The sequence below is a fragment of the Haliotis cracherodii genome, unplaced genomic scaffold, assembly GCF_022045235.1.
Source record: "Haliotis cracherodii isolate W230 unplaced genomic scaffold, xgHalCrac1.p SCAF_6, whole genome shotgun sequence".
Taxonomy (NCBI): domain Eukaryota; kingdom Metazoa; phylum Mollusca; class Gastropoda; order Lepetellida; family Haliotidae; genus Haliotis; species Haliotis cracherodii.
Genome location: NW_027266319.1, coordinates 4,863,694 through 4,890,201, shown reverse-complemented (window position 1 = coordinate 4,890,201; position 26,508 = coordinate 4,863,694). Strand labels below are relative to the sequence as shown.

General features: G+C 40.9%; 1 protein-coding gene across 3 annotated transcripts in view; it reads left to right on the top strand.

Annotated features, from left to right (window-relative positions):
* LOC139445046 (uncharacterized) overlaps positions 1 to 26,508 on the top strand; it is a 218,368-nt gene that overhangs the window by 165,573 nt on the left and 26,287 nt on the right. For all 3 annotated transcript variants that reach the window (XM_071226112.1, XM_071226110.1, XM_071226111.1), the window contains exons 6-12: positions 2,724 to 2,803; positions 8,495 to 8,685; positions 10,603 to 10,652; positions 12,185 to 12,283; positions 23,566 to 23,718; positions 25,377 to 25,472; positions 26,015 to 26,116. In XM_071226112.1, the coding sequence (XP_071082213.1) occupies positions 2,724 to 2,803; positions 8,495 to 8,685; positions 10,603 to 10,652; positions 12,185 to 12,283; positions 23,566 to 23,718; positions 25,377 to 25,472; positions 26,015 to 26,116 (771 nt within the window). The remainder of the gene's footprint in view (positions 1 to 2,723; positions 2,804 to 8,494; positions 8,686 to 10,602; positions 10,653 to 12,184; positions 12,284 to 23,565; positions 23,719 to 25,376; positions 25,473 to 26,014; positions 26,117 to 26,508) is intronic.

The window sequence follows — 26,508 nt, the reverse complement described above, 5'->3', positions numbered from 1 at the left end:
ATGACGTACACAAAATATCTAATCATGCAACCTCTCCATGACAACGGAATGTCTCAGACGACAAACAAAACCCTTGTTTGAAATTCCCTGCCGATGAACGCGAAACGCTGATAAATCACGAGCTCAAATTGGGTTTCAAAGGTCACGATCGCCATCGCATGTTTCCTTAATATCAGAAGTTAATAACACCACAGACATTATATTACTCGTCTTTGATCAACAATATTGATTGATTAATTGAGAGTTGAGGCTTTTAGCATTACGAAAGTAATATAAACGTCCAACAATATTTTTTCCAGGCGGATAAGAAGTAAGTTATGCATGATGCACGGTATCAATGGCTAACAGTATCCTTGAACTGTGATTAAAGGGAAATATCGAATGCTGTTATGCATGTTGTAAACATGTCTGGAAATTCAATTTGAGGATGAAAGAGTCTTGTTTTTTAAAAACATTGTGTCAAACTTAATTTACCCGGATTTATCAACTTTTCCAGAATTTTGATTTCTGAAATTTTACTTAAATTTTCATATATTTGATATTTGCTAAAAGCAATCCGTTGTACGATTCCGACTACCGTAAATCTTGCAATTGTTGCGTCTCCAAATTAACACGACTGCTGACCCCGAGCAAATATAATCAACATGTGTGTTTTAATCAAATAGTGATTATGAAAGATGTTGGCCAAAAAGGCGAGCGTCTCGGGGGCACCGTCACAAACACTATTGTTCAGTGAAGGATGGTCTTTGTACATTTTTTTATTGTACAGATTTGTCACCAAATTTGACATAGGTATTGTGAAGAGAGATTTATTGCGTGATGATAAATTGTAGTTTGCTTGCTGTCGACAATCTGCAAAACAATTACATTAGCCAAAAGTAGAGTAAGCCAATACCAATATGCATAATATTATGCAAAGTATACTTTGGTTGAATGATAGTTAAAATGGTCGATACATACTTATCTGTAATTATTCTGTAAATTAAAAATAATAATTGCATTTGAAAAATCGGTTAAATAATCCAAGTCATTTCCTGTGGTGAATTCAACAGAGGTCAGCAACCATTACTTGCAATCCTGTCAGCGTTACTTCATCCGACCTGGAGCCGGATGAGATTCATTTTTATTATTACATGGCTTGGATTATGGGTAATACGCCTGCACTGTTCCTACGTGTCAATGGACAAGACAGTATCGTCATCCCCGATGACAAAGAGCAGATCGGATAGAGACTAAAGATGGCTGAACCCAATCTTCTAGTCTGATGAAGTTGGACCCTCGCCTCTCGCTAGCTTAAAGGCTAGAAACAAGAAGCTAGATTTATGGGTCTGTCAATAAGTTTCATACTGAATATGATTTCTGGGGTTTGTAAACATTGGTCGGTTATTTCGGGGCGTTTTCAGTGTCGGGATATGTATTCGCACATATGGTTTTTTTCTGAAACTGTTCCATTTAGTTGTTAATGGATATGATTTTCAGAAACAATTACAGTCAAATTAATTAGGGTTGGTTGGTTTGTCATCAATATTCCAGCTATATGACGGCGGTTTGTAAATAATTGAGTCTGGAACAGACAATCCAGTGACTAATATCATTGGCATCGGTCCACGCAATTGGGATCGATGACATGCATTAACCAAGTGAGCGAGGCTGACCTCCCGATCCCGTTAGTTGCCTTTTACGACAACCATAGTCCGCCTTTTACGGCATTTTGGGGGTTTTGGTTTGCAACTTGTTGCAACAGTCCAGTATTGTCATGGAGGGGGCTTTACACTTTGTAGAATGGAACCCAAAGCCTCATCGTGACCGACCAACACTTTGCCTTCTTGGCTATCCACTACCCAATCCAACCCACCCCAACCCAACCCAACCCATCCCACCCCCATAAAACCTCATTAACATTACGATATGTCTACCATCGTTGTGAAGTCTTGGGTATTTTTTCTCAACATGAATTATGGTTTTCAGTTAGAACCATCAGTTGTGTGTTTATGTGAATATTGCTTGAAGTCACTCCGGTACATCCATCGTCTAAGATCAATTCATTGATAAATAGAACATATAATTCTCGTATATCTTATATGTACTTTGATGTTTGAATATTTGAAATGTTCTCTTGGATATATTTCCATAACATGGAATAATTTCCAGGTACCATAACCTTGAACAAATCAAGACAAACTTTTTTTCAGTTGAGCAAAGTCACACGTTTAGAAAGAAATCATTACGAATAAAAAAAAACGAATTCGTTTGCGAAGAATCACTTATAAAAAAAAGTACAAATATGTTTCCATTGATTTGTAATTATCACAAAATACATCCTTCTTAAATACAATTTAACAGAAGTAATATTATGTTTGAAATCAGGTAATTATATCTTACAGTATAGTACAACATAAAATGCGACATATAAGTATCCCAACTGCGTGGATTGATGCTCATGATATCAATCACTGGATTGGCTGGTCCAGACTCGATTCTGACAGACCACCGTCATAGAGCTGGAATATTGCTGAGCGCGGCGTTAATAACAAACAAACAAATAAATACAATCAAAAGTCATTCGGAAGTCGTAATAGCAATACCAACTTGTATTCAATCTTTCTGTGGAGCGGTTTAGGTACAAGCCTGGTGTCTGGTATGTATCAGATGTCATATATAGCAGCACTGCCTTTCGTGATTATCCTCAAGCGACAAGATGTAATCATTGTATTTTTTTCCAGAACTGTGGCGATGTGTCCCCCACTACCCTATCCCCCGAAGTGTCACCTAGCAACTCCTGTGATGAAGGGGATGGAGCGAGGTAAGACGCCATACATTAGTTTAACATCAGGGCACATCACTACACACACACGATCTGAGGTAAGTCACGTCCAACATACTCCTCCGATTGCCATATCGGTATGTTATACGTTTTATTGCATATTGGTTTTGATCCATAGGTTGTAGTTTCATGGAATGAAACATATTTGTACATGCGTGACAATACGTCTACTTGTAGTACTAAATGGCTCATTTGTTCTGAAAGATAGTTCATGTTGGTTAATGTAAGACCATGGGACTTGGGACTAGAAAGGTATGTAGTCAATTAAATACAATCGTAATCGGGAAAACAAGAGATACTGTTCTTCATACGAAACGTTGTTTTGTCGCCATAATGTTTGCAACTTGAAAACGTAGGCCTTATATCTTGAGAAAACTATTGATTATTAGAAATCAAACATCACGTACCTAAATATATATAACACGCACATCATCAACAAGGATACTCATCCCCATTAACAAACTGTCAACGTTATTGGCTAGTTAATGAACACAGGAAAGTCGTTAATTGTGCCTAGTTTCGCCATTGACGTATGTGCCATTTTCGAGAATCAAGGTCTTTTGTTGTAAATGATGTGTTCTGCTACCTATTTTACTGTTGGTTGCGAAATATGCGACTTCAAGGTATATTTAGCAGCTTTCATATTGATTTTCCGGCATGATTTACTCGTAAATTGCTTCAGTTATCATGTAACTCCCCGAAGGAAATGTATGCACAACCCAGGTAAATCAGAGGTGTCTTCATACGATACAGACATGAACTGTATCCCAGGAAAACGGTATGTGGTTATTATCCTTACCGAGCTCTTGACTTTCAAATTTTACTTTGTTTAGTTTGCATAATATTTAAAAATGATTGTATATGATTGCCCTATAAACCTTGAACGTGTCTGGTTTATCAGCTGCATTATATTGGGTAACAATACTGTATTTTTATGTTTCGACTGCAAATTATCTTCTAAAATCGTTATTATTATGTTGCGTGATTTAGGTGACACTGTTGAATTTGTTCTTATGTGTTTTATGCTTGTATTTACATGGTGGAATTCCGAACATTAGGTCTCTTAACTTTTCAGGTATATTCAAAGTGATGCAATTAAGGAATTCGGGAATATTTAAGCAGATCCTGCTGGGCGGCTATTAAAAATATTGATGACGATGATAATAATGATGTCTTGGTAAATCGAGAAAGATATAATTGCCAGAATATATTTGAACGAATGATATGTTGATCACCTTTGAAGTACAAAATGCCTCTTCCATTTATCTTTTTTTATCTCCGTATAAATGAAAAACGTGCGTTGCCCCTACCCAAACACCCCACCGTCTTGTAAACAAACCGGGAACTCAACGCTATTTAACTCTTGCTCTCAACGCCAACTATTGTATTGATCACTACTTAGTTTTGACATGGAGGCAGTCCTGGGACTCACTCAAACACGAGCATCCAATTTTAGGGAGACATGCAAACACTCTTCAGTTCACATAAAGAAGTCCAGAAACGCCTTAAGACGAAAGGTCATTGATCATGAAGGGAGATAACCATGTTACGTCGCCTTGTAATCTCCCCTTGATACTCTGCCACGTTCATCAAGCGTAGCGTCAAAGTGACAGTGTCCTAGACGCGGTGCTTAGTACTTCAGAAGCTGTTAATGTTTGGTATGACCTTCGGGTTAATAGGACTTAGTGTCTCAATGATTTTGTTTTATCATTACGACGACGTTCTAGCAATAGCCAGGCACACCGTTCCTGTAATTATTTGTCAGACTGGGGCTGCAGGAATATTTATCCTCGAAACGTCGTTATTGGTTTGTGTTGTTATTTTTTGCCCTGTCAGCATATTTGACATTACTGAAGACTGGTTTGAAGCTTTTTCAAAACAATATCTGATGGTTTGTTTTCAATGTCCTCATTGTCGCTGTCAAGGAAAATTCCTTTCAACTGAAACAAATGTAATTTACTTTTCGTCACCGCTGTGGTCTAAGTTTGTTTTTTGGTCGTATTCATTTCTTCATTATCTCTGCATTCAAATCTGTTCCAATGTCTTTTGAATGAACATCCACACACAGTGAAACGTCACACGGTCGCCGGTTCTGTTAATCAGTTTCGCTGGAATCAGTTCCTTGAATGTGAATATGAGAAAACCAATTGATTCTCACGCTTAATGGGTAGCAGGTTTTCACTGCTGCTCCTATTGTAGTACTTCCCTTAGGGAATTGGTCATCAAACTATCTCCCTGTCTTACGTCAAGCCCCAGAGCCTGCCCAAACACCAGGGTGCAGTACCAGGAATCATGTCTATCAAATTTATTAGCAGCAATATGGTGGGACTTAGACGGTGACCCAGTGGCACTAAGAGGATTTGTTTCTGGAACTTTTGGAGTCGCAGCGAATGTTCATTTGCACTGGTAATCATAATATCAATAGAATGTATTGGAGTCCATCTAGCCTCGTCTTCATACCACCTGCAGTGAGAGGCATCTGACACACCGTGTCTTGGAACTACTGGGCTCTCTGAGGAACTTTTTTGGCTTTGATTTACCATTTACCCACTTTGACACATGTAGCACAGTTGACTCTCTAAAGTCTTAACGTTTGTGTGTTGATTTTCGGGTTTGGGACAAACCTTGGTACCTTAAAGAGGAGTAGCACATCTTCCTGGGCTGTGACACAACCTGTTTCCCTTCAAGAGGAGATTTTTTTGTTTTTTCGAGACACTGCGATTTATCTGTTCGGTCTGTGACACAACCTGGTTGTCTTGAAGAGGACTTTGTGTATTTTCTAAATCCTGCGATTTATCTTTCGGGCCTGTGACACGACCTGGTTATCTTCAAGAGGACTTTGTGTATTTTCTAAACCTTGCGATTTATCATTCTGGTCTGTGACATAAACTGGTTGCCTTCAAGAGGAGGTTGTATATTTCCATTTTGGGAACGTGTGAGTGCATCGAGCGGATTGTTACTGTGATTTTCTGGCAGCCAAGGAACCTTGTACCAGTGTCAACATGGGAAGCCACTTGAAATGATGCTTAGGAACTTGCTGGATGTGAATAGCTATGATGAGTGCCGTCATTAAAGAAACCACTCGGTTTATGGATCGCAAAATAATCCCTACACACAACAAAAACTACATAATCTCACTCAGTGTAATTTAGGGATGGGAGAAAGGGCATAATCTTTTTTAAGATTCTTGATTCAATTTCACACCTCGCCTGGCAGTTGTCACTTTTGATAACTAACACGACTTCTCACTTCCTGTGCGAGTTTGCAATCTCAGAATAATGAACTGCAGCGATGCCAAAACCCTGTGGAGACGTTTATCCCAAAAGGCTAACTTCCACCAACCAAGACAACGCAAGAGGGAGCCTGTCATTGACAATGGGTACTACTTCTTTTTGCCAATATTTGTATGACATGGCTGTCAAAACGAGAACGTTTCGTACAATTTGAATTAGATTAGGTAATTTTAATCATATTACTTCCCCGGGGGCTTAGCGCATAAGAACATTTAAGTCTGCATGTATTCAGTATTTGAGAATGTATCGATTTTCTGATGGCGCTGTCTAGATTGACTATCGCATTGTGAGAAAAGACTATTAGTGATTTTGGTTATTGTATATGTTTTTTCACTTCTACTCTAAGCATTGGGTAATGGAGAAGGTCATATCTTAACTCCATAATGCCTGAACTCCTGAATTAGCCCGGTTACCCTTTTACACCCGAAGAAGTTGTTATCCATAGAACAAGGTCATGTATGCATGTTCTTCCAAATTGTCTATCGAAGACTCTATACGCCATTTATTCTTAAGATATTTTGCAAGTTTTGACAATAAACCTCCTGCTTCGGTTTAAACGTCGAGTCCAAGCTTTCAGTAGCTATGCAACATATACTGACGAACGTCTTCAGTCTGTGACTCAGTTACGTGTGGCATAAAAACACACCTACAGACGATGCTCCACAAGCGCCCATTTTCCTTCAAATGTCACTTTCATGAACTGTGTCATTATGAGACAGATTGGCCAATTGTTTTTTTTTTATTTCTAACCTTTTCAGACATGTAAATATATCAGTGCCCACATAAAGGTCAATATTCTACGTCTTAAGACGAGGGAAGCAAACAGTCCCCGACATCAACATGTGATTATATCTCAGAATCGTGAGATTCGTAACACATTTGAAAGTTGGTCATTTCTATTGGATACTATTGCGGATTAGAATTTATTACCAGGCCAAGAAGATGCAAAGGACAGGGCAATTTAAATGCTGTATTAATACCGTGCAAAGGTTATGTGTCGCACGTTGACGAGATACCCATAACATGTGTTTAAATAGCAGAATGATGACGTACACAAGAATATAGGCCAGTCACATGTTTTTTTGTGATTGCAGGGGCCATATACATATACAAGAGTATAAAAGTATATGTTTGTGCTTATTACCAGCAACTATTTCATCCACAATCCAAATGTTAACAAAGGTTGTAAATTACTTACATTGATTGTATATGAACTGAAATTTATCTGTGACCATTTTTCATGCCGTGAAACTAAGAAAATGTATGAATTAGTAACACACCCCAGACTACGTACTATAGGTCTTTGGCCTCATCAGTACCATGAATAAAGATTGATTGATTGATTGATTGATTGATTGATTGATTGATTGATTGATTGATTGACAGCAACGTAATGAGTTCCATTTAACTGTATGTCTATTACGTAGAAGAAGTGTAGACTTGTAGCTACGAAATAAAATATTCTTTACTTAACTGGGTAAATGACAATCAGTAAGGTCTGTATGCATCCAATACAACAGAATCCGACAATGCATACACTATGCATTTTCCGCAATAAGAAACGTGGATGCTGGCTAGCCGAGTGGATGGAGTGTTTGATAACCATGCAGAAGATCGGGTTTGAGTTCAGATGGGAAATAATGTTATGAATCCCCCCCCCCCCCCCCCCTACCAGCCCCATCCCCCATCCCCAACAGCCTCCCACCCACCCCCAATGTACATATTACAATCTGTAAATGACACTATCAAACGTCTTGACTATTTTCTGTGAGTTCTGTCTTTCAGCTGAATGTGATCAGGTTTATGAAGTTGTGTGTGTGTTGTATTAATATCACAGTATTCCTCAGTAAGCTTTGATAATAAGAGTTGATTTGTCGCATCAACTTTGATTTCTCCTTAGAATTTAAACTTTGTCACAAAATCAGCAAGAATACATTTACAAGAACCAACTTCTAACGAAATGAGTAAACGCATTTTCCCAATAATTTGAGCTGTTTATTCCCTAGATTTACGAGTTCTTTTCGAACATTAAAGTGACAAATTTAGCATCGAACACCTGAGATCTGTTACGGCAGATCAGAGCCGGAAGGACAGTTTTTAGTTTCCAAGCACACTTCACAGGTTGGCGAGTCAGATCCCACCAAGACATCCAATTTATGAGACACGTCTTGCGTCGGCTAGCTCATCATACGCCAAGCCAAGATGATTGTGTATTGTTTAAATTACAACCAACGCATTATATTTGAAAGTATGCTCTCACATCATAGTTGTCATCCGACAACCTTGTGTTGAGGAAGCAACATCGTCGCCTCTAGACAAGACTCAGCTGGCTGTCGCATTTCGTCGACTGTTGAGGGTGTGACCTTTATACTTGCAGTAACATCGCCGAGCGCCTACGACGTCGTCGGAGCTCCGTGGACTTAGCTATGAACATCTACCCCGGAGATCTACTTGTTCAGGAACATCATAAGAAGCTTATCAAGAGGAATACTATAGCAGACTTCTATGCAGGCCGCAATGGAACCACCCAACAACCGCCACCAGCCACTATAGCAGAGGCCCCTGGAGGTAAGGGGAGATAATCCTACATACGAAATAGCATACCTGACATTTCTGTTATTTGGGGCTGTTATTTCTGTTAACGTGTTCTTATTGAAGGGGGGGGGGGGGGGGGGGGGGGGGGTGGGGGGGGGGGGGGGGGGGGGGGGGGGGGGTACGGGTGGCCCAGTCGTCTAAGGCGCCGCGATTCGCTGTGCAGAGTTGCACCATACCCGTACTCGTGGGTTTCACAGAAGTGGTAAACGTCTGAGACCTGCATCACTTCGGGCTTTCCTCCCACATTAAGCTGACACGCCGCCGATATAACTGGAATATTGTTAAAAATGGCGTTAAACCCAACTCACTCACTCACACTTATTGACAGAATATAAAGAATTGTAGGCAACATAAAGTCAGAACTATAATTACGAACAAATGTCATATTGTTTGTACAGCGTCAAGGACCCTTTCCTAAATATTAACGTCAACTTCAGAGAATAATCCTCAAGATTATTCAACGAATCAGATTACACTGGGCGTAAAAGGTAAAGTAGCGGTGACAATTATATGAACGGATCATTGAAAATCAGTGATGACACCAGGTGTTCGCGAATAGGGGAAGCATGGCCTGTCCTTCCGGTACCACCGCCTTTAACACAATGGGCATATAAGTAAAAGTCTTTAAAAGTCATATGTGTTCTGTCAGTAACATGTGTATGATATATTCTTTCAGGCTATAGCCCGAATTTTATTAAATGGGTTAATAGTGAGAAACGTAAGATTTTCCCCTTTTGTTTTTGTTTTTTAATTTAGGTGTAAAATCAATCACTCACCTTTACCAGTAAACTATCTGACGCCACTGGTGTCGCAATCACCATGGAGTGAGCTATCATTCTTTAACGCCGCATCGGAAACTTTGTTGCTATTCGCGTGTCATCATTCTTGAACCGCCTTGGACACTCGTCAGTGAATGAGTGAGGGGGATGGTTTGGTACCTTTCTTATCACTATTCCAGGCATTTTCCGGGGGGAATCAAGAAGGGACATCACAAATTGTACTCATATGGGGAATAGAACCAGGTTTTCGGCATGGCGAGCCAACGCATTAACCAGTAGACTATCTCACCTCTCCTCGCGTGTCGACAATATCAGGCATTATAATTAATACCCATTACTATTCCTTTATGAAAAGAGGTAATTATGTATGTAGTATACTTATTCTTGTCCTACAACGTTTTAACGTTAACAAAAAAATTCAACATGTTATTTTCTTTTGCTTGAGCACCTTGAATATGTGTCCAAATCGTTTTGTAATTACCCTTCTAAAAAATGAAAAGATGATAGATTACTGTGATATAAGAGTTAAAATCGTTCACTTCTTTCCAAATTTTGCAACAAGGTTGAAAGACATTGATTTTAAGTATCCTGCTTATAAAGACTTGTTTGCTGCACTGGGGAATGTCAGTTAGTTTTACAATACCGCTGGGCAAGACATTCAATGTGCATAGTGCTCCAAGAGTAGCCATCAAACGGGTTTTGCAATCCTGATTCCGATGGAAAATAGAATTTTCCCTGAACGGTCTAATTGGGCAATGTCAAATTTTCCTGTGTGAAAAAGATTGGGGAAAATGTAATATCCGCTTTGTGTAGTTTCGTGGCATGGTTTACCTTCTAGCACTTAGAACGCCATAAAACAATGCATCAGTGGAGATGGGAAGAAATTTACTGACAGTATTATATTCAATTCTTTTGGACTCAATAGGATGTGAACACCCTTCGTCTAAAATGATTTTCGGTTATCCATTCAAATAGTTTTCACCGCTATTTGCGTTTACGCCCACTGAGATCTCTTTCATCGGATATTCGAGATGGTTATTCTCTGGCGTTGCCGTTTTATATTTACAAAAAATAATGTCGTTGGTCAAATAATTGTTTTTTTTATTCACAGATGCACGTGATTCCAGGAAAGGGCGCCAACCATTTTCATTATTAAAATTGGTAAGTTCAATATACCGTATAAAGATAAAGTCCTTCATTGTGAGAGCCGTGAATATGTTTCCACTATATATCTCTTGTGATAACCTGGTAGACTCATCGCCGTCGTTGTGTTTATTAATATCATATACCATTCCATTACTGAGTGGTTTGTAAGACCCCACGTTGTCGGTCGTCCATCCGTGGACCTTCGTTATCCTTTCTGGATTCCTTCTTTGAAACTACTGTACAGATAAAATGGCACTGATGGTTTTGTCGTCCATGGCGCCGCAATTCGCTATTCAGAGTTACGCCGCTTGGACACGCCAGAAACCTATGATCGTGGGTTCGAATCCCGGTTCGCCCCGATTATGTTTCTAGGTTTGTCAGCACCATACCCGTGTTGGTGTGTTTCACCGAAGTGGTAAACGTCTGAGATCTGCATCACATCGGGTTTATTCACACATTAAGTTGACACGCCATGATGTAACTGGAATTATGTTCAAAGCGGCGTTAAATCCAACTTACTCATTACATAGTTGGGGCAGTCGGGTAGCCTAGTGGTTAAAGCGTTCGCTCGTAACGCCGAAGACCCGGGCTCGATTCCCGATATGGGTACAATGTGTGAAGCCCATTTCTGGTGTCCTCCGCCGTGATATTGCTGGAATATTGCTAAAAGCGGCGTAAAACCATACTCACTCACTCATTACATAGTTGTAGAGGAAATTGTGTGGAAAAGATCTAACTATGGTGTCTCCCAAATCTGCTGGCTGACTCCTGAGTTGATTATGTGTAAGTGAAAGAGCTAGGAGTAATTTAATGTTTGGAGCAGCCTTAGCCCCAGGGGGTAGATAAACGTCAGTGAACTAAAAGCAAGTTTGGCCAAGTCAGACATATTGCAGCTTATTCACGGAAAGTATGTCTCAAACTGACAGGAATCATACAAATGAAGTAATTATTTTCCCGTGAATATCCGGGTTAGAAACGGTCTTCAGCAACCCATGGCTGACACACAAGGCGACTAAGTGATCGGGTGGTGAGGCTCGCTGACTTGGTTGAAGCGTGTTGTCTATCCCCATTTCGTAGATTGGTGTTCATGATGTTAATCACTGGATTGTCTGATCCAAATTCGATTAGTCAAATACCACCGTCACATACCAGGAACATTGCTGAGTGTGGCGCTAAACAACAAACAAAGTAATTATTTACGTATGGGAATCACACATTTGTAGTAAACATGTGGGGCGGTCGGGTAGCCTAGTGGTTAAAGCGTTCGCTCGTCACGCCGAAGACCCGGATTCGATTCCCGACATGAGTACAATGTGTGAAGCCCATGTCTGGTGTCCCCCGCCGTGATATTGCTGGAATATTGCTAAAAGCGGCGTCAAACCAAACTCAGCCAGACTGTCAGTAAACGTGCTCTTATTCACACCTATCTGTATTGTTAACCAGAACATCTCCCATGTGTATCCTTGTCACAGTCTCTGGACATTCGATTGACCATTGGTCAGAACGCAGCATGTCCCTTGTGTGATGAGTGTGTATATTTCTTGCAGATGAAAACCCGGAGTAAAGAATCTTTGTCTCAACTCGGGGAGCTACTCAGCAAGATCAAACCGTCCGAATTCAAAGATAACCACTTAGCGGCATACAAAGTAGGTATATTTCTATGTCCGTCTCGCATTGCTTATACACTCCACAGCTAGCACCATCGGTGTGCATTGTTCACTGAACAAAACGCTTTCAAACCCACATAGTCCCACTCCAACCTTAAATTACGTTCAATTTGGTTCCAAACAAACATGCCATCTGCAGGTTTTAATTTATACAGACCGCATTCAGAGCACTCCAGACAACCCAATCCAAAAAAGCCATAGACACTCACTGCAATACAATGCTACCCAATGCTGTACATGGCTATCCAAGAAAACATGACACTTTTTTAATGATACAACTTCATATTTTCTGCGTCGTGTCTCATCAGGTGAATACGCGTAAGCGTATAGAGTTAATTAGAATATACACATGATGTTGTCTACACAAGATAGGTTTAATGTACAAAGATAGCAATATAATGAGACTAGAGGGAGAAGCCAATTAAACACACTGCAGGAGTTGTGCTTGGTCTGGATGTAATAGCAGGCTCGAGTTCTATGTGAACACTAGCAATTAGGCATATGTGGTTGATATGAATAAAGCACAGTGGAGTACACCACACAAAAGTCTCATGTATTTATGTTCTTCCAACTTCTAAATGTCTATCAAAGACTTAATTGCTATCCAATTCTTCCAAATGGTATATAATTATATCGATTGCATTTCAATGCGATACAAAATTCCATATAAGGAAACATGTTTGGAACGGGTGTCATTTGTAGTGTTTGACAATGTTTTGACAATATATATTTGTTCGATTTTCGTTTCTAATTTGAAAGGGGAGTATTTTGCTCCAGTATAACGTACTTAAAAAGGTCCTGACACTGGACATTGTTTTCTAATCAGTACAATCGTTATCGCCATGATCTTCGGGGTTTCATTGTTTTGCCATTGGGCTCTGGACAATATGAAAAGAATTGACATTTCGAAACGTTACACCTATCTCTCCCCGGGGCTTTTAATTCTGTTCAGCGTGTAATGAACAGTGGGGTCTGCTATTTATATTTCCGTGGAAGAATACAATGTTTCAGACCATAGTTAACTTCGGTTCAACCTATCGTTGCATATAATTGGAGAGGCCGCAATTCTTAGTCCAGACCACGTTCAAGCCAACAGCATATTTGAATAGCGCCGCGTTGAAATTCAACTTGTTGTTGCCCTTAACGATCTTTCCTGGCGTTTCGTTATCAAGGCAGTGGCGTGATTGTGTGTGGTTAGATGTTGCTACTGCACAAAAAACCCGATTTAAAGTAACAAAAAAGTAGCTTTGTCTGTGTGTAAAGAGTGCTGGGTCAGAGCTGATGCCAGCGCTTGAATCATGAAGCACACACAGCCGCCTGAAGCAGGAACTGTTCCTGTTCTTGTTCCATGTTGACAAGAACATCCTACACATTTAGCTATCTTATTTACAGGTGTGTGACATGTAACGAACATAAAAGTAGCTACTAGACTAATGTCAAACTTAAACCAAAAGACGCCAAAGAATAGTCAGTCGTTCAAAGTTCTCAAGGCGACAGAACAGTCTCAGATCATTCTTTTGATACCGACGAAGAACCGATGGGTAGACTATATAGTCTGGAGAGCCCGCATTCACAACACTTCTCTACAGCCTGTTTAAATAGTCCTGCTTTAAGCCTAAAAAAGGAAAGAGTTGAAGTGTTTTTCTATTATCACTGAATCAATTTGGTTCTGGCAATAAACGCGAACGCCAATCCCTTGTCCCACAACAACCTGTCAAAAGTGTTTAATTTGTGTGGAAGTGGTTAGTTTACTGATACAGCGTCTGATCATCCCATTGCAAGACCTTCCATCCGGGTTGTTCATAGTGTCCTCAAGACTGGCTCGTTATAACACGATTGTCTTGTATTATCCTTCTTCAGACGGGGACCCCCGTAGTTACAAGAAATATTACAGTAACTATAAATTGCCACAAAATCTAATCCTTGTGGTAATTAATTTGTTGTTATTCGTCCTATCGTAAACTGATCATCCTGTGTGTTATTAATGGCCCAGATATTAATGTTAGTAGGGTGCCATTCGGCGGACCGTGATGTCTTCATTATCGTCCAAATGGCCACTAAATGCCTTCCCCTGATGATGGAGACCCCGGGGAAATGTAAGTGATAAACATAGCTTGATATACACAAGCAATTATCGCGCCATAAGATAACACAGTATGGGTCACGTGTACATGCACAGTCTCGAAATTGCTTATAACATTGTATATACGCAGGTATATTTTTAGATTAGAAGCAATATAATTTTATGTTTTTTGTTAAGGCTTTTAAAGCAACACCAGCCTTTTCAAATTGTGACTTGACTATGTTCTTTGAAATTCTTCATACATCAACAACTCACGTGACGTCAATGACACCAACACCATCAACAACTAACACAACTTCAACGAACAACTACTCCATTATCAACTAACACAACTCCAATGAACACCAACTCCATCAACAACTACCACAACATCAACGAACAACAACTCCATCAACAACTAACGCAACTTCAATGAACAACTCCATCAACAACTAACACAACATAAACAAACAACAACTCCTTCAACAACTAACGCAACTTCAATGAACACTAACACCCACAACAACTCACACAACTTCAACGAACACCAACTCCATCAACGACTAACACAACATCAACGAACAACAACACCATCAACAACTAATGCAACTTCAATGAACACCAGCTCCATCAACAACTAACACAACTTCAACGAACAACAACTCCATCAACGACTAACACAACTCCAATGAACACCAACTCCATCAACGACTAACACAACATCAACGAACAACAACACCATCAACAACTAATGCAACTTCAATGAACACCAACTCCATCAACAACTAACACAACATAAACAAACAACAACTCCATCAACGACTAACACAACTTCAATGAACACCAACTCCATCAACAACTAACACAACTTCAACGAACAACAACACCATCAACAACTAATGCAACTTCAATGAACACCAGCTCCATCAACAACTAACACAACTCTAATGAACACAAACTCCACCAACAGAAAATGCAACCCCAGTGCCTGACATCCCACCATCTCATAAACGACGTCCGCACTTGGCTGATGTCCGTTAAGCTGGTTCCGTAATGCATCTACATTTATCGTCAGTCAAGGATCGTCTTTCAAAGAACACTTAACAGGTCCACTGAACGATGTAAAGCGGTTCTTGTCAATGAATAATCACTGAATGAACTATTCATATATTTACGAACATGTGTGGGAAACAGAGGACATTGTTGATTTATGTAAGGGTTGGCAAGGACGCCGATAAAGAGGTGACTCTTCTCGTTACCGAGTTTATACCACTGTGATGACGTACGGGTTGTATGTCCATCCCCTCAGAACAACTGTGAGAACCTTACCATACTTCACGAGGATACGTTCCCCTGTCTTGATGCGTAGAAAGTGACATTTTATGTCTCCTACACTGTGAAGCCACTGACGAAAACACCACGCGAACGTGTTTTGAACATAGAGTATAGAAAGGTTTCACCTTATCAACAAGGGAAACTGCTCATTTCAAACATGACATTTTATTTTTTGGTTTCCATACACAATTTTTGTTTCGTGTTGGCTTGTACATGTATTGTACGCCCCGTGAAGATCCAGGGTAGAATAGGTCTTCACCAACCCATGCAACTAACGTGATCGGGTGGTCAGGCGTGCTGACTTGGTTGATGCAGGTCATCGATCCCAATTGTGTGGATCGATCCTCATGTTGTCAATCACTAGATTGTCAGGTACAGACTCGATTATTTACAGACCGCTGTCATTTAGTTGGAATATTGCTGAGTGCGTTGTTAAACAACAAACAAACAAACAAACAAACATGTAGTGTACGGCGGTCGGGCATCCTTGTGGTAAAAGCGTTTGCTCGTCACGTCGAAGACCCGGGTTCGAATCCCGACATGGGTACAATGTGTGAAGCCCATTTCTAGTATCCCCGCCGTTGCTGGGATATTTCTAAAGGCGGCGTAAAACCATACTCACTCACTCACATGTAGTGTATATGTAGTGTACATGTAGTGTATATATAGAATACATTAAGTTGTTGGTATGTGTTACGGCGTTGACGCGTAATATTTCCATAATCACCTGAAACATATACAGCGCAACCTCATTAGTCCAGACACCGTTATTGTGGACACTCCGACTCCCAGATGACTACGTTAGGGAGAAATCATGAGTATCTGTTGATTCTGAAGTAGAATCAATGATCCTCGAAGTGACGAGTTGATTCTACTTCCGAAAGTAACAGACTCGAGATTTCCCTGACTTAAACCATGTTATGGTTGATAAATAATGTATCTATAATTTGACATTATGACAAAAAGACGTGTCAGTTTCACTTGTTGAAATGCACGTTCGGGGCGGTCAACGAACTGGCTCAGAATCATCTACAGCAATAGTGTGACGTAATCAGATGTCAATAGTTCTACAAATTGCGTTAATCAGTAACCTTAATATGTTAATCCGGAACTCTTTCATCCGGACGTTGTTCCGGGGAACCATATCGTCTGAACTGAGGAACTAAACTTCACTGTACGAGTGTGGTGCCGCTTAAAGACTTGATGACATATAGGTAGGTAGTCCATTGATAGTGTGTTCTCCTGTCACGATATACACTGTGTTCGATTCCCGAAACGTTCATAATTCTTGTCTCACGCGGTGATATTGCAATACTTTGATTCAAAGTGGCGTTTAAATTCTGGAAACTATATCTGTCGTACATAAACATATCAGGCTGTCAGCTAAAACCACGAAATTTATCTTTCAACTCACCAAAATAATATTTTAATAAGAGCCCCCTATTTCTAATAGCGTCCTGGGCGCTTATTACGTCGAATACGGTATAACGAAACATAGCCGGGATGATGAGTAAAGTGAAAGTGCTTCATATCCAAACGTTTAGCATTTCGTTTTCAATGTCCATTCATATCAGTTTCATCAGTTATTTCTCTTTTACGCCCTATGGAATCTTATCATTTATACGTCATGTTACCAAATGGTAAAAAACATCCTTCAGGTGACAAATATTGAAAACACAAGTGACTACCCGTATGCAAGTAGAAGTGAAACAGCTGGACCACTCTGGACGTATTTTGTATTTTGTTAGTAGCCTTGTGTATAACATAGAAATGATATTTTCGAAATCTCCACAACAAAAGACACCACGATGTCCCTGGAAAACCACTGAATATTGAAATCACTGTAGCTCGGTGCCAAAATGTTTATGAAGGACTATCTTCACCACATCTCTCACTGAAAATGGCCCACTTAAATCGCTCTCTGAATGTATATTCGGTTGAAAGAACACCATTGAGTCTGAGGATGAAGTATTTCCTACTCTGGATGCAATCAAAGCCATGTCTCCGGCATACATTTCACTTTTATATCGATTTATTTCAACACAGCCAATACATAAGATGTATTCCGCATCCTGGGCTACATGACCATACACAATCTGGTACTGAAGGTGATGGGCGTAAGCCATTGCAGTTCTGTTTACTTACGGTGTAAAGAAGACGTTTGGTCTGACGGGTCAATCTTGTGAGAGCCCAGTGTCAACGACATGACCATGAACCTTCCAAGAAGGTGGCCGAGGAACGCAAATCAGGTTCCATATTGGCCTGGTCTGTCAAAGGACGTGACTGGCCTCCTGGCGAAATCTCTCACATTTGTCAGGATGATCGCGTATCGATTGGTCGTTATCACTAAACGGGGATTAACGTCCGCATCGGTGCTTCTGCGGGAGGGCTTCGTATGAATGGAATGAATGTTCTTCTGTATGAACCTAATTTCCACTTATTGTCACCTGATTTGGGTTAAGACAACATTCTTTGCTCACTGAATTAAAGATGTAGTAATAATTAATTTCCTGGTATAGATGAAATGTACACAATGTTTTATTCTTATTACGGAAAGACGTGTGGCCATCGTCAGCCTCGTATGGACTTTGTATGCGTGTAGTAAATTACTTTTGACACTGTGGGACACGGGTGGCCCAGTCGTTTAAATAGCCGCAATTCTCTGTTCAGAGTTGCGTCCCTTGGGCACTCCAGGAACCTATGACTATGGGTTCGAATCCAAGTTCGCCCCGATTATGTTTCTAGGTTTGTCAGCACCATACGCGTGCTCGTGGGATTCGCCAAAGTGGTAAACGTCTGAGACCTGCATCACTTCGGGCTTTCCTCCCAGATCGAGCTGACTCGCCATGACATAACTGAAATATTGTTCAAAGCAGAGTTAAACCCAACTCACTCACTCACCTACTTTTGACACTGAATTGTTGTTTGATCTAGGACCCCTTGCTGTGTGTAGATGATGTTATGGAAGCCCAGAAAGTGTAAGCTCTGTGTGTCATCCTTCCATTTCACTTGTATACAATAAATCTGTCTCAACATCACGTCATCTCATCAATGAGTAGGGGCGGTCGGGTAGCCTAGTGGGTAAAGGGCTCGCTCGTCACGCCGAAGACTCGGGTTCGATTCCCCACATTCTGTGAAGCTCTTTTGTGGTGTTATTCCTCGTGATATTGCTGGAATATTGCTACACTCATTCATCTGTGAGTATGGTTATGCGACGCTTTTAGCCATTAATACCCAGCGACCCATTTCAGCCCCCTTCGTTGATCGTTCGAGAATTCTTTTTCTTTTTTGTGTGTGTGTTTTCTTTCTTTTCTTTCTTTTTTTTTTTTTTTTTTTTTTGGGGGGGGGGGGGGGGAGGGGTGGGTCACTATACTACTCAACATTTCCAAAGAACATATCTATTATTCCCACATTCCTATTTCTCAATTCTACACCAAGATGATTATAAAACTTATTTCACGTTAAGCCCTAAGATTCGTTTACATTTCTGTCCCGTCTCGAAAGTTGCGAAAACCTCCATGGTTGAAATCAGCACCTTGAAATAATAATCTTAATCTTCTATGCCATGCACTGTATCAACACACATTTGACACATAGCAAGTTTTTATATTGCGCATCGAATTGTTGTACCAGTATGCTGTGCTCCTGCCAACGACACACAGTTCCCACTGCTCGTTCAACTACCAGTATTTGCTGTAGTTTCCGAATTGCCCCCACTGCACGCTGAAAATATTGACAAACAACCAGGTCCCCCCGCATCACCGTGATGGCTCTTCCCACACGTATAAGCCATTATGCTTTCTCGTTGTTGAGTGGATAACCTCATCTTGATATTTTCGCTGAACTGGCATCAATCAGTCTCAAGGGTGCGCTGGCAAGAACCTATGGCATATGAGAACACGCGTGTCATATTGACAGCGGACGATCGTGTCTCTTTGTGTCAATCATTGTTCTGTTAAAGAATATTTGCTCTTGACTAGCTCGTCTAGGGTTCAATCCATTAACGACTACTTTGCTACAAAAGCTGGTTCATCCATGCCAATATGGACAGAGAGTACACACGGAATCAGTGGACGTGGCCCGCTTTGGAAATCACGAAACGTTGCTGCATACTTTCGGATATTTTTATGGAATGTTTTTTTTAACATTGGCACCATGCTGTCGCCATAGCGATGTCATTATAGAAACGCAGTGCCATATCATTAGCATGGTGATATCCTAGTTTCACAATAGGGTAGCGCTGTACCATAGGCTGGTAACACAGTTTCACATTACGGTAGCGCAGTACCATTAGGCTTGAAACACAGTTTCATAATAGGGTAGCGCTGTACCATAGGCTGGTAACACAGTTTCACATTACGGTAGCGCAGTACCATTAGGCTTGTAACACTGTTTCATAATAGGGTAGCGCTGTACCATAGGCTTGTAACACAGTTTCACATTACGGTAGCGCAGTACCATTAGGCTTGTAACACAGTTTCATAATAGGGTAGCGCTGTACCATTAGGCTTGTAACACAGTTTCATAATAAGGTAGCGCTGTACCATTAGGCTTGTAACACAGTTTCATAATAGGGTAGCGTTGTACCATTAGGCTTGTAACACAGTTTCACAATATGGTAGCGCTGTACCATAGGCTGGTAACACAGTTTCATAATAGGGTAGCGCAGTACCATTAGGCTGGTAACACAGTTTCACAATATGGTAGCGCAGTACCATTAGGCTTGTAACACAGTTTCACAATATGGTAGCGCAGTACCAATAGGCTGGTGACACAGTTTCACAATGCGGTGGCATCAATACCTTATGTTTAAAGGGATGGATTCATCAGTGTCCTACTGCTGGCATCAGTGTGGGATATAGTAACATCATTGTAGTAACAAGTGATCAGAAACGATCCTCATGTTGGAATGAACTGGAAGTAAGCGACAGGGAACATTGCAGGCGCATGGGTGTGTTATACTAAAATCATAGTAACGTCATACTAACATGATACTAAAGACATTGTGACATATGATATCGTAGTTTCCTATACAAATAGCATCGTGTGATATCGTAGTTTCTTATACAAACAGCATCGTATGATATCGTAGTTTCCTATACAAATAGCATCGTATGATATCGTAGTTTCCTATACAAATAGCATCGTATGGTATCGTAGTTTCCTATACAAATAGCATCGTATGATATCGTAGTTTCCTATACAAATAGCATCGTATGATATCGTAGTTTCCTATACAAACAGCATCGTATGATATCGTAGTTTCCTATACAAATAGCATCTTATGATATCGCAGTTTCCTATACAAATAGCTTCATATGATATCGTAGTTACCTATACAAATAGCATCGTATGATATCGTAGTTTCTTATACAAACAGCATCGTATGATATCGTAGTTTCCTATACAAATAGCATCGTATGACATTGTAGTTTCCTATACAAATAGGATCATATGATATGGTAGTTTCCTATACAAATAGCATCGTATGATGTGGTAGTTTCATAAGCAAAAAGAAAACTCCTGAGGCGGCATGGCGTCAATTGGTAACACCAATATAGCACCATTCCCTGCCACACCGTCACCATCTGCACAGACACAGAGTCAGGGGACGGGCAAAGGTGGAAAGCATACAGTGAAACTAGCAATAAAACAGCAAGAGGATAATGCAAGGATCCGCCGCTTCGTCTGTGATTACTGGCACCGGTTTATGCCTGATCCCAGGGGGATGCACGACCATTGCACCTAGTTGAGGCGAAAGTGTGATTGCCTTCGATTGTGACCGGTAATCTGTGGGTGTCACGCGGTTTGTACCAGTCTTCAACTGGCGCTAGATACGATGGGACAGTTTACTTAATTAGACAGATACACATACGAGTATGGCGGAGCTGGCTGTATTGATTTCTCGCTTGGTTCTCTGGTAACTTATCGCCTCAAAAGACATACCAATAACGGTTCATTGCTGGATGGAAGGATGAGAATATTTGGTGACAGTAAGCATCCGGTGTGGTTTGCGTTTTATGAATAAAACTAAATTGGATTGATTTACGGTTCTTGAAACTTTCTAATATTGTGTCCTTTACGTCACATCCACAGTTTCAAACAACCGTTAATAGACTTCTACTTGGATGAACAGCTTAATTGTGACAGTGTCTTGGTGCGACCTTGTGTTATAACTATATGGTATTGTGGTTGTTATAGATATTCCCATGGCAACGTCTTGGTTCGTTAGTGGAAACGGTTTTATTGCTTGATTGGTGAGATAAATGATAGTTTTGTGTGAGAGTTAAATGTCGACCTGGGAGCATGTATCCTTTTTTGTATTTGGTATCTGTTCTGTCTGATTGCTGAAGATGATATGTGACAAGACAATCCATTTTCTGTGTTGTTCGTGGTGTTCAGTATTCGATTTCATATATAATCATGCAATGTTTTGCATGACAGATGATCGGGCTTGCACTATTACGTTAAGGAAAGTTCATCCTCAGTAAGGAGCACGGTAGCCCAGTTGTCTACGGCAATTCGCTGTGCAGAGTGGCGTCCCTTGGATACGCCAGAATCCTAAGATCATGGGTTCGATTCCCGGTTCGCCCGATTATGTTTCTAGGCTTGTCAGCACCATATCCGTTCTCGCGTTAACGTCTAAGACCTGCATCATTTCCGGCTCTTACCAACATCAAGCCGACACGTACTGATATAACTTGAATACTGTTTAAAGCGGCGATAAACCCCACTCACTCACTCATCCTCAGAAAAATAACAATACTATGCAAATATTTTAGATATTGACATGCATTGGTTATCTCAAATGCGAACTTCAATACTTTCTCAAACACAAGGCTGTCATAACCTGCGATCTGTTACCAAGGCGGCAGGTGTGTCTCCATGTGGAAAGGTCCGGGAAAAGCTTTATGTCCAACTGCCGCCAGTTTGTGAGATTCATTATAATCTGAGAATGTTGCTGAGAAAATAACAACTTCATATCAAACAGTCCCATCATAAAGCATTTCTTATCAATTTCATTTCGACAATGCATTAGAGGACTTACACACAAAATGCCAGTCCCTAAAATGGGGTAAAAATGGAAAGACCCTTTCAAAGCCTTGCTCTGTAGCAATCGTGTGCATTTACACCTAACGTGAGCTGTATGTTGATGTTAGCTTCGCCCTTTTGCCTCAATGGTTGTCGGGGGCACAGATGGCCCAGTCGTCTAAGGTGCCGCGATTCGCTGTGCAGAGTTGCGTCCCTTGGGTTGATTGTGGGTTCGAATCCCGGTTCACCCCAATTATGTTTCTAGGTTTGTCAGCACCATACCCGAAGTGGTAAACGTCTGGGACCTGCATCACCCCGGGCTTTCCTCCCACATTAAGCTGACACGCCGTGATATAACTGGAATACTGTTAAAAGCGGCGTTAAACCCGACTCACTCGATCATTCAAGGGTTGTCCGTCCACTGGAGACAATTTCTGGTATCTACTGTGCTAGGTTGAAATTCGAACCTCTGACCAGCGGATCCTGGTGGCTATAGAATAACCAATGTCGATTATCCACCAAAACAGATTCCAGTGGACGTAGCGGTGAAAATTATTTGAATGGATCACTGAAAATCACAATACCGTTCAAAGCAGCGATAAAACTAACTCCTCACTCATCCTATGAGCGGAATGAGCTTTTGGAAATGGATTGCTCCGTAGAAGTTGATCATAGAACGTTATATATTATATTAATGTTTCTATAAACTATTTCTGCTACCACAAACGTTTTACGCGAGTGGTAGCAAAATCAGTTGGTGTACACACGCGTGTGCGTGTGTCTCTCACAGTAGTATTCTGTAAAGATTAATAACTTCAATGTTTTGTTTCAGAACTTACACTGGTCCGACCTGATCGCGAGCTCTGACAAACAGCAGGAATGTACCAGCTTGTCTGAGACTGAGCGGAAGCGGCGCGAGGCAGTGTGGGAACTCTTCAAGAGCGAGTGTGTCTTCCTCATTGATCATCTCATGGTACTAAAACATGTAAGTAAAAAAGTAGGCCAGCGGAGTAATACACGTAGTGTTAGTTGCATGAGATATGCAGGTGAAAACCGACTGTTTAATATTCTAGGGTGGGATTCTTTTTTTAATAAAATAGTTTGTTCCAGAAAATACTGAAAGAAGTAATTTGGCCTCAGTTTTAAAAAAAACAACTATTTGTTAAGTGGAGTGAGTGAGTGAGTATGGTTTTACGCCGCTTTGAGCAATATTCCAGCAATATCACGGCGGGGGACACCACAAATGGACTTCACACATTGTACCCATGTCGGGAATCGAACCCGGGTCTCCGGCGTGACGAGCGAACGCTTAAACCACTAGGCTACCCGACCGCCCCTTGTTAATTTGAGGTGATGAATGCAAAACATGCGTTGTGGAATCACGTGATATAACCATTGATTTAACATTTCCATTGAAATAACCACTGGCACAGACATTGATAACGCCATTGATACATTTGTATTGCTACTGAATTGTGAGTGAGTTGGGTTTAACGCTGCTAAACAGTGTTCCAGTTATATCGCGGCGTGTCAACTTAATGTGGGAGGAAAGACCGAAGTGATGCAGGTCTCAGACGTTTTCCACGTTGGTGAAACCCACAAGCACGGGTATGGTGCTGACAAACCTAAATTCTAATTAGGGCGAACAGGGATTCGAACCAACAATCATACGGCTCTGCGCAGCGAATTGCGGCGCCTTAGACGTCTTGGCCACCCTTACCCCCTTAATGCTACTGATTATACGATTGATATAACCATTGGTATTATCAATGAAACTACCCTTCACATAAACAATGACGTACCACTGATAAGACTTCAAGTCCAATTGACCTTGGTATTGATGTTTCCGTAGTAGTAATGTGTGCTGCCGTAAATATAGCGACAATTCCTTTCCATAATCATAAGAAATCTCATACTGGATCACATTGTACGATACCGATTATGAGATAAGGATGTGTTTATGAAACGGGGACCAGGTTCAAGTCAAGTTAAGGAATTTTATCAGATATCATCTTTTGTCACTGATCCGTCAAATTTTGAAATATCCTCCACATGTCTACCATTAAACATAAAGCTTTTTAGGCCTTGAATGCTGTACCCTTGATGAAACAACTTGTGAGCAAGATTCATGTGACTCTCTTTGAATATTCGTAAAAAGAGAATGCTCGATTGTATCTCAAAAGTTGAGAAATGTGGACACCAAAGGCTGGCGCTGCTGCAATATTGCTCGACATAAAGGTAAAATTGATTGGAAAGTTGAAGTCATCCCTCTTTTCATACTTGTGGGTGTTTTTGTCACTCTGAAACTGTAGGGGACACGGGTGGCCCAGTCGTCTGAGGCGCCACGATTCGCTGTGCAGAGTTGTGTCCCTTGGGCACGCCAGAAACCCATGGTTGTGGGTTCGAATCCCGGTTCGCCCCGATTATGTCTCTAGGTTTGTCAGCACCATACCCTTGCTCGTGGGTTTCACCGAAGTGGTAAACGTCTGAGACCTGCATCACTTCGGGCTTTCCTCCCACATTAAGCTGACACGCCGTGATATAACTGGAATACTGTTAAAAGAGGCGTTAAACCCAACTCACTCAGTCTGAATCTTTATGGATAAATCTAAATAAAGAAAAGATAACCCGTCCTTGTTTCAGTGTTTCATGGAGCCACTCAAGAAGTTGCAAGTGGAGGGGTTCCTTATGTTCGCCGAGCCACAAGACATCTTCGGCAACCTCGACGAACTCTGCTACGTACGTATAACCACTCAAAACTCCGCTCGACCCGCCCAGCACTTGCAGGAATCCATATTGGAACTCGTTTCGTGCACGTGACTATTACGAACTGTCTTAAACCAAATATAATTGTTAAAAGTTATTTCCGTTTGCTCTTGTTTTGACATTAAGGTATCTATCTAATGTCTGTTCAACTTGGAATAACCGGTCCTCAAAACCGGAGGTTGTGATATGATCTATATTGGGAGCGATCTGGCGTTATTCGGTTTACAGTGATTTCATGAATATCACTACTTCGTCACTCCCCGAGGTATTATTTAGGCAGCGGAATAAGCCGATTGGAGCCGAGTGAACCTTGAAATCAGACACGCTCGTGTACATGTACATGTTTCCTTGGTGATGCAACCAAAGCGATTAAACCTTGTACTGGGTGTATTTCAAATGGTGCTGCTGGGGTAATCTGTACGCAGTCTAATCAGTCTGAGACAGCTTTGTGCAATCATGACCTTTTTCTTTGTCATGTAAAACATTCTTTTAACATGATATCTATGACATTTCAGGTCAGTTACACATTCTGCAAAGATTTCCTTTCCGCACTGCTAAAGGACATGAGCTGCACGGAGTTCGGCCGCACAAAAGTCCTTATCAAAGCGTTCCAAAGAGTAAGTATATGCATTCCTTATATGGACATCTGTTCAACCAGCAATGAGTGGGTACCCGGTAGGATAGGATGGCAATGTTAAACATGTCAAATCTTCATCAGGCATTTTTGGATTGTGTACTCCCCAGAAGAAGTTCAAAGCCTCAAAGAATTAGAACATAAACATGCCTTGTCTGTGCGTACCAAATCCATTTCATTAATATGCCATAACAGCTCATACTTTATTTGCCCATATCCACGTACTCCATAGAATCTCATGAATGGGCAGCATAAAAAAAAGACGGTTCTGACAAATGAATGAATATTTGCACAAGCATAAAACGTCAAATCAACCAGATCGGTGTTCTGAAAGCAGGTTTCTACACGGTTTACGAGCCTTCTCCATGCCGTTTA